Source organism: Echinops telfairi, unplaced genomic scaffold (genome assembly GCF_000313985.2).
Source record: "Echinops telfairi isolate 266 unplaced genomic scaffold, ASM31398v2 ScPeMD7_6080;HRSCAF=6971, whole genome shotgun sequence".
Taxonomy (NCBI): Eukaryota; Metazoa; Chordata; class Mammalia; order Afrosoricida; family Tenrecidae; genus Echinops; species Echinops telfairi.
Genome location: NW_022109980.1, coordinates 132,678 through 141,898, shown reverse-complemented (window position 1 = coordinate 141,898; position 9,221 = coordinate 132,678). Strand labels below are relative to the sequence as shown.

General features: G+C 42.9%; 1 protein-coding gene across 2 annotated transcripts in view; it reads left to right on the top strand.

Annotated features, from left to right (window-relative positions):
- TMEM255A (transmembrane protein 255A) overlaps positions 1 to 9,221 on the top strand; it is a 63,494-nt gene that overhangs the window by 49,591 nt on the left and 4,682 nt on the right. For both annotated transcript variants that reach the window (XM_045295870.1, XM_004713042.2), the window contains one exon: positions 1,348 to 1,491. In XM_045295870.1, the coding sequence (XP_045151805.1) occupies positions 1,348 to 1,491 (144 nt within the window). The remainder of the gene's footprint in view (positions 1 to 1,347; positions 1,492 to 9,221) is intronic.

Below are 9,221 nucleotides of genomic sequence, written 5' to 3'. Positions count from 1 at the left end.
ATATATATAGTTTTATTTATTCATTGTGTTGTTTGCCCCACCCCACCCCCCAAATCAAACAAACACTCCCGATACAAAGGCTTGGTTTTTCATGAGTTCTGTGCCCTGTTGGGGTTTGCCTGTAGCCTGAAGGGCTGATGGGAACAGAACACCCTTCATGTGTGTATGAGAGCTCCATAGCAGTAGCAAGGTTGGGATCTGCAAGAACCCTCGTGACTTTGACAAAAATCCAATGCATTTGGGATCCAATGCATTTCTGTCGCAGCAAAAGCAGTAGCCCATTTAGCCTTGTCTACATGAAAGGACCATGGACTACCAAAGAATTATAGCCAGAACTCTCCTAAGAAGCAATGCTGGTGAGACTTCATCTCACGTACTTTGGACATGTGATCAGTAGAGATAGGTCCTTAGAAAAGGACACCATGCTTGATAAAGAAGAGGGGCATGGCCAAAGAGGTAGACCCTCAATAAGATGGAGTGGCACTGTGGCTGAAAAGTGAGCTCCACCATGAGGACAATAGCGAAGATGGCGCAGGAGCAGGCCATGCACCGTGCATAGGAATGCTATGCGTCGGAACCACTTGATGGCGCCCAACAGTAACAATATATGACATCTTATCTTGTCTTCATTTTTCTTCCTTTTTGAAATTGTCTTTCAACTCTTCTATAGGTTTGATGGTTTCAAAATAAAATGTCAGGGGAAATGCCACAAGGAATATATTAGTTATAAGAACTTACCTCTGACCTGATGCCGGAGGCTTAAGTGGAGAGAAAGTGTTTTGAGAGTGATGAGGGCAATGAATGTGCAAATGCGCTTTACACAATGGATGTATGTATGAATTGTGATAAGAGTTGTATGAGCCCCTAATAAAACGATTTAAAAAAAAAAAGAGGTAAACAGTTAACGCCCTGAGGAAGTGGACAAAAGACCTGAACAAAAGTTTCACTAGAGAGGAGACCTGAATGACCAATAAATATATGAGAAAATGCTCCCGAAAAAAAAAAAAGAACTTACCTCTGAATACTGATATTACATCCTAATACTATTCCTGTCCCATCTCCTACAGTTAAAAATTGTATCAATCTTTCCAGATTTATTTCTTGGCACTTACAAATATATATAGCATATCATTGTTTGGGTCTTTAAAAACAACAACAACAATGTGGGTTAGTGCTATATTAATGTATCTCTGGGGCTCTTTTAAAAAATTAAAAAGTATGTGTTGAACAGCTAGAGGTCTACTTTATAATAGTCTATTATTCCATAGTATGGCTGCACCACAGCTTACCTAACCATCCTCCTAGTGACAAATGTTTCTGTTCTTTCTATTTTGTGTTTTATAACAGAACCCAACTCTCCCGGCACTGAACTGTTCCGTTGAAAATGCCCATCCAACTGTTTCTTATTATGCTCGTCCCCAAGTGGCATCCTACAATACCTACTACCATAGCCCTCCTCACCTGCCACCATATTCTGCTTATGATTTTCAGGTAGGTTTTCAGAGCAAAAGAAATCTCCATCACCCTTGTTCTCACTCATGCGCTCTTGTTCTCTCACTGAATTCAATTCTGAAACCTTCTCAGTCTCTTGATAGGTATGAGGGAGCCAAGCTCTTTGTCCTTGATGGCCTTTAGCACTGTCTGGGTACCTGTGACTACCTTAAAGACTGCTTAGGCAGGGGATGCTTGGGAAAATGGAGAGGGAGAGCGAGCTATGAAAGGAAAAGAAACAGCGGAATGGAGGGACGGGGGGAGAAGGGAGTAGGATGGAATTGTCCAATCTTGCTTGGCCTCCACTAAGGAGAAGAATTATCTGGGAAATGGAACTTCATTAGTACAGCATCATACACCCCTGTCCAGTAGCAGTTTTTACTATGTTTCTGTAACAGGAGATGCCTCACCCTACGCAAGAGCATTCTGAACCATTTAAATGTTATAATCAAACCTGTCAGGAGTCCCTTTCTTTTCTTTTTCTCTAGACTTCCTAACTAGGCTGATGTGAAGAAAGTATATCTTTTTTTTATAACCACTCTTCCTATCGCATAGGTCCGAAATAGTGTTACCAAATTTTCACTTGCTTCTTTCCCCTGTGAATTGATATTTAACTGCAGAAAAATAGACCCTCAAAGGCAGATACAATGGCATTGATCATGTTTGGAGGACTGAACTAGGAATTCTGGGAAAATAATGAAAATGGTCCTTTCAGGGTTTACAGTAATTTTAAACACTTGACTTTAAAAGAATGGGATCACACTAAAATCTGATTCATTCAAATTACAGGGCCACGGGGAAAACCTTTGAAAGAAGCGAAGCCCACCGTGGTTTCCTTCTATTGACTAAGAGCTCATGGAGGCTCCAAAGGGACCTCCACCATGACTGACTATTAGGGCGGAGGGGCACTTCCAATCAAACAGCCAGTTCAGGGATACAAAACCCTTGGGAAACTGTTTTTCAACTTCATATTAATAAGATTGAAACTGGAAATTTTCTTTACTGGAGTGGAGTGCAGTTTTGCTCTGATTTAGATACTATTTGGGGAGGTCTAGGATTCTATATCACAATAATAATACTACCTGTAATATGAACATATACTTGTTCACTATTATAAAATATAGCACTAAAAAAAGGATTCGAATTCCTTGAAGGCAGGCAGATATAATCCAATCACAGGTCAAATTGCACTTCATGATGGATTTAGCGATATCCTTTCTGACAATGAAAGCCAAGCCGTTCCTCTTGATCATGTTATTACCAGCATAGTAAATCATATGATTTTCTGATTCACAATGGTCAATACCAGTTCATTTGAACTCATAATGCCTAAGATATTGATCATCATGTGCTCAGTTTTATCTATGACGACTTCCAGTTTTCCTAAGTTCACACATCACACGTTCTAGGTTTCCATCATTAGAAGATTTGTGCAGCTGGTTCCCTTTACCTTGAGTTGTGCCTCATCAGCAAAAGGAGACCCCAAAGGCTTCATTCCCCCAGGCTTTACTGGACTCACATCACTGTGATTGATACCCCTCCAAGAAACCATTGCCTCTTCAGTCACATTTCGGGTGCCCTCGGACCTGAGGGATCCATCCTCCGTCAATATCTCTGACAAAGTTCTGCTTCCTGTGTTTAGACTTTCCGTATTTGACAATGCTTCCAAGCTCTGCATCAGGTTTTCAGTGGCTCCTTCCTCTGAAGTGGGGAGCCGAGTCCTTCTTCATTGTCTGATCTTAGTCTGGAAGCTCTGCTGAACCTTGTTCACTTTGGGTGGTCCCCTGGCATTTGAAATACCAGTGACGTAGCTTTCAGCGTCACGGCAACACACAAGTCACTGCAGTGCAATAAATTGACAGGCAAGTGAAGTACAATGCTATCTGTGATCAGATTATATCTATCCGCCTTCAAAGAAAGCCAATCAATACAAATATAATTCAACATTATGCACTCACCCCAAAAGCTGGTGATAAAAAAGATTGAAGAATTCTACCAACAACTTCAGTCGGAAATTGATCAAACGTGCAATCAAGAACCATTGGTAGTTATTGGTGATTGGAATGCAAAAGTTGGAAACACGGAGGAAGGAAGAGTGGAAAGGAAAGGCAGGAAAATATGGACTTGGTGATGGAAATGAAGCTGGAGATCCCCTGATAGAATTTTGGGAAACCAATGACTTGTTCATAGTAAATACCTTTTTTTCCCAACAACACAAAAGGCGACCATATACATGGGCTTCCCCAGATGGAATACATAGGATCAAATCGACTACATCTGTGGAAAGACACAATGGAGAAGCTCACTATCAGCAGCTAAGAACAGACCGGGGTCCGACTGTGGAACAGACCTTCAATTTCTCATAAGTAAGTTCAGGATAAAGCAGAAGAAAATTAAAACACATCCATGAGTCAAAATACCACCTCATTTTAGACAACCTCTCAAGAACAGATTTGCTGCACTGAGCACTACTGACAGAAGCCCTGACGAGCTGTGGGAGGAAAAGACCATCCTTCAGGAAGAAAGCAAAAACTGATTTAAAAGACAGGAAAGAAAGAAAAGTTCAAAGTGGATGTGAGAAAAGACTCTGAAAAATGATCTTAATCGTAGAGTAGCTAAAGAAAATGTGAAAAAGGATGAAGTCAAGGAGCTGAATAGAAAATCACAGGGCAGCTCAAGAAGGCAATGCCACATATTATATCACAATGCAAGGACCCAGCATTAGAAAATCAAAAGGGAAGAATATGCTCAGCATATTTCAAACTGAAAGAACTAAAAAAAAAAAATGCAAGCCTTGAGCTGCAATTTTGAAAGACCCTCTAAGCAAAATATTCAATGGTGCAGGAAGCATCAAGAGAAGATGGAAAGAACACACACTCACTGTACCAAAAAGAACTAGTCGACAGTCCACCACTTCAGGAGGTAGCATGTGAGCAAGAACCCATGGTACTGAAGGAAGAAGTTCAAACTGTACTGAATGCATTAGCCAAAATCAAGGGTCCAGGAATTGACAGAATACCCCTTGAAATGTTTCAGAAAGCCAAATCACTGATGCACTCATTTGTCTATGCCAGGAAATTTGGAAGACAGCTACTTGGCCAACTAACTGGAAGAGATCCATATTTGTGCCCATTCCAAAGAAAGACGATCCAACAGAATGCTCAAATTATAGAATGATATCATTGAGAGCGCAGACAAGTAAAATTTTGCTTAAGATCACCCCACAACGTTTCCAGCAGTGCATTGACAGGGAACTGTCAGAAGTTAGGACAGATTCAGAAGAGGATGTGGAGCAAGGGATATCGTTGCTGATGTCAGATAGATCTTGGCTGGAAGCAGAGAATGCCAGGAATATGTTTACTTGTGTTTCATTGACTATGCCAAGGCATTGGGCAGTGTGGACTGTAATAAACTGTGGATAGCCTTGAGAAACCTAGGAATTCCAGAACACTGCATTGTCCTCATTTGGAACTTGTCCATGGATCAAGAGGCAGTTGTATGAACAGAGTAAGGGGATACTGAATGGTGTAAAGTCAGGAAAGGTGTGCAGGGTTGTATTCTCTCACCATACTTGTTCAGTCTGTATGGTGAGCAAATCATCAGAGAAGCTGGCTTATATGAAGAAGACTGTCGCATCAAGAGTGGAGGAAGGCTTATTAACAGGCTGTAGTATGCAGATGACACAACCTTGCTTGCTGAAAGTGAGGAGGAATTGAAGTCCTTGCTGATGAAGATCAAGGATTGTAGCCTTCAGTCGGGATTACAATGTAAGGGAGACCACATTCCTCACAAGTGGATTAATAGGTAACATCATGATAAATGGAGAAAGGATGAAGTTGAAAAGGATTTTGTCTTACTTGGATCCCCACGCAATGCCCATGGAAGCAGCAGTTAAGAGATCAAAGGACACATTACTATGGGTCAGTCTGCTGCACAAGACCTCTTCAAAGTATTGAAGAGCAAAGATGTTACTTTGAGGACTAAGGTGCACCTGACCTGAAACCATGGTATTCTCCATTGCATCATAAGTTTGGGAAAGTTGGACATTGACTAAGGAAGATTTTAGATGAATCAATGTATTTGAATCGTGGTGCTGGAGAATATTGAAAGTACCATGCACTGCTAAAAGGACAAGCCGATCTGTATTGAAAGAAGTAAGGCCAGAGTGCTCTTTAGAGGCAAAGATGGGAAGACCTGGTCTTTCATGTTTTAGACATATTGTTACGCGATATCAGTCCTTGGAGAAGGACATTCTGTTTGGTAAAGTGGAAGGGCAGCCAAAAATAGGAAGGCCCTAAATGAGCTGGATTGACGCAGCAGCTGCATCACTGGGCTCAGGTCCAAGAACAATGGTGAGGGTGGTGTAGGACCGTGTAGTGCTCCCTTCTGTTGTGTATAGGATCGCTATGGGCTGGAGCTGACTGAATGGCACCTAACAAGAATAACCACAACACAAAGAAGGTGTCCATTAAAGCTTGGGGGAAAATAATATTAGAACTCACATTAAAGCCTACTATAGAAATAGTATAATAGATGCCCACCATGACTAAGGCTGTTAGTTTCTGCTCAGTCATCGCTGACCTCTGTGTTCCCATGTACCAAGCATGGTTAAGAGCTATTATGTGGAGAGTGAATGATACATGGTCCCTGCATCAAGAAATTAGTCTGGAGACGTGGCAATGGCAGGGGATGAAATGCTATGGAAACCCGAACCAGGGTACCTAACCCAGGGAAGGCATCCAGAACCAGCTACCTAGCCAAAGCCCACACTGTGGAAAGACAGCAGGGAATTCAGGGATATGTGGAAGCCTACACTTTTTTTATTACAGATGCCATTCACTGAGCACTTCACTATGACCCAAACACTGTGTTTAAACACTTCACCTCTCATTTAGCCCTCTGAGGGAAGTCTTATTGTCTTCGCTGTTTTAAAGATGAGATCGCTGTCATGGTAAGTGGAGGAGCCAGAATTCATATCCAGGTCTGTCTGACTCCAGTCCACATGTGTCATTGTTATATTATCTCCAAATATAAGTGATTTAAAAGGATTGTATGGAGAAACCAGACGTCTGTATGAAGCACAGATATTTTTAGAATCTTTTAAAAGTCTTATGCTTTATCCTAGTTTAAACTCGGAACTCCCTAATTATGACCTCAGGAAGGATTTACCTCTACTCTGTCTTAGCTAATAAATTACTAGATTGGTCTCCATTGAAAAGGATTAATTTTCTACATGACCTTCCAATCCAGCGGATGCTTGGATACCTTTTCATACCTCTCCCGGTTCTTTCCTTAGGCTCAAGCCAGCTTTTGAATTTCCTGTTGGGAGACTTCCTAATTGTATTATCTGGGTAGAGAGGGGTATATTTGCAAATGTGTAATTTCCTTCAGGAGCTTACAGTGTTGTGTTTTAGGATTTGAGTTGACCTTTTGTTCACTAGGGTGAACAGAATTAGCTTACAGTTTCACAAGAGGAATACCAGTCTTTATCCAGAGACAACCAAGAGGCCAGGGGGACATCTGCTTGTATTCCCAGAGAAGTAAAAAAGCAGCCAGCAAAGCGCACACACACTCTGCAAGTACTGCCACCAGAAACACACACTGCCAAACAGAGAAACAAAGACAAGCTGTCGTTCCCTCCGACTCTTCCCGACTGGAAAATGGCCCAAGTTATACCGAGAAAATGGGCCTTTCAAGAGATTTTTTTCTGAATGGCTTTTCCATTTTGGTCATTTCGAAATAAGATTCTTTAGGTAGCGTTGGTTTGAAGGCTCCTGAGGGTGATAGAAGGACGTGAAAAGAGGTGTCAAGGATTTTGTTCTAACCTCTCAAATGGCATGCTGCTGTTGGGTAATTGTCTTATTAGGAAGCTTGGTCAAGGCTTGAGGAAGGATTGGGGTCTGGCCAGATGACCTTTAAAAAGTTGGACCTGAAGTAACAGGGCTCTGTGGCACATCGGACTCCTAGCTATCCTTTCTCCTAATGAACTCTCCATAGCCCACTCTCTTAGAGGGATCTGAGCAGCGACGGGTTTTACCTCCTTGTTTCTCTCCCACATTCGCACCCTTTGCACTTTGTACTCATTTCCCACCCTATGCCTTCAGCTTCAGGCAAGTAATACAACTTCGATAGTCGATGAAGCACCATTTCCCACTTCTGAGAAATCAAGGCCAGTGTTGCTTTCCATAAAACCCTCCCAGCTCCTAGCCATATTTCCTGGTCTGCCATACTGAGCTAGTTCCCCTACTTCACTTTCACCAAGAATTGGTCCCTTCTCCTGTCCATTAGGTGAAATGCCAAGTGTAAGCTTAAAACAAAAGTCTCAGCCTATGCAAAATGCCAGCACCTCTCTGTATGCTTTATAGGAAATCGCAAAGTGGGTATACTGTATTTCAGCTTAGCCATTCAAAGTGACCCATTGAATAAAAGGATTACTTTCATCCTGGGGGAGGTAATTTATGGCATTGGTTACCTAGAGTCTTAAAAGGCTGTTGCTGCTGCCACAAGACTTTTTTGTCTTTCTCTGCAAGTTCCTTCCCTTCCCAAGTTTCCCATCATGGCCTTGTTTCTGTCCCCCCTCCTTTCATCCTGCCTCTGCCTTTCATCCATTTTTCTCGACATCCTCCCCGTCTCTACTTTCTGGAGTAGAACAGAGGTCAAGGGACACAGTCTCTCCTACTTGTCACCTTTACTACCCAGACAGTTCCAGCGCCTCTTTTCTGGGTCCCAGAGAATCAGATCCTGATGAAAATGCACATTGCTCTGAGGAGAGTGAGTCAAGTGGTCATCCATCTGGCAAGCTAGCTAAGGGGGGGGGGGAGCTGTCTCCTGAATGGGTGGGCCTCCACCTTTAGCATCATCAGCCTGTAGGCCGTCCCAGCCTCCCAGGAAGCTGCCCAGGAAACCAGAACCCAGTAGTATTTAGATGCTTTCATGCCTTGTAGTACACAAGGAGGATTCAAAGCTGTGGTCTCCTGAGCTGCCCAACCCGTTAGTGAATTCAGACTCGCAGACAGGAACCCAAATACGTGGGGCCAGCTCCCCAGCTGCAACCAAGCCAAATTTCTCCCAAGATACCGAACAGTTGCTAGGAAACGACACACTAGGACTATGAACTCCCCCCCTCCCAACCTATTTTCTTTTCTTTCTATACTGCACCCCCCATGCCAAACAAAGCAAAACAAGGATATGTGGATCAGGGCCAGTTAGCTTCCTAGCTCTGCCAGGAGCCTTTCATTTTTATCCTTAAGACTCTCAGAATCTCCAAGGGTAAGTGAGAATCATTCCATTCCACCAGCTTCAACACACACACACACACACACACACACACACACACACACACACACACACACACAACTTCCTAAATAGGAAACTGAGAAGTGAAAACCCACAGGCCGTGGTACCACCCCTTTTATTACTGAAGTGTCCAACTGCCACCCATGCCAGCTGCTGCCCACAGAAGCCTTTTACTGCCTCTCGGGACAGAAATGCCTTTCGGTTGCTCCTTTTTTCTGTGACCCACAGCCCCTAAAACTGGCCATCTGCCTTTCACCATCCCCATAGTGGGAGTTAGAATGGCTCTGACGCAGAGATTCTTGTCCCTCAGGGTGTTTGCTCCATTCTCTGGTGGAGAGGAGAGGGCTGTTAAAGAAAGCAACAGAAAAGCAGGGAAAAGAAAAGGAGAAAGGCAGAGTTCAGGGGCTTAGGAAGCTAGGGCATCACTATACTGA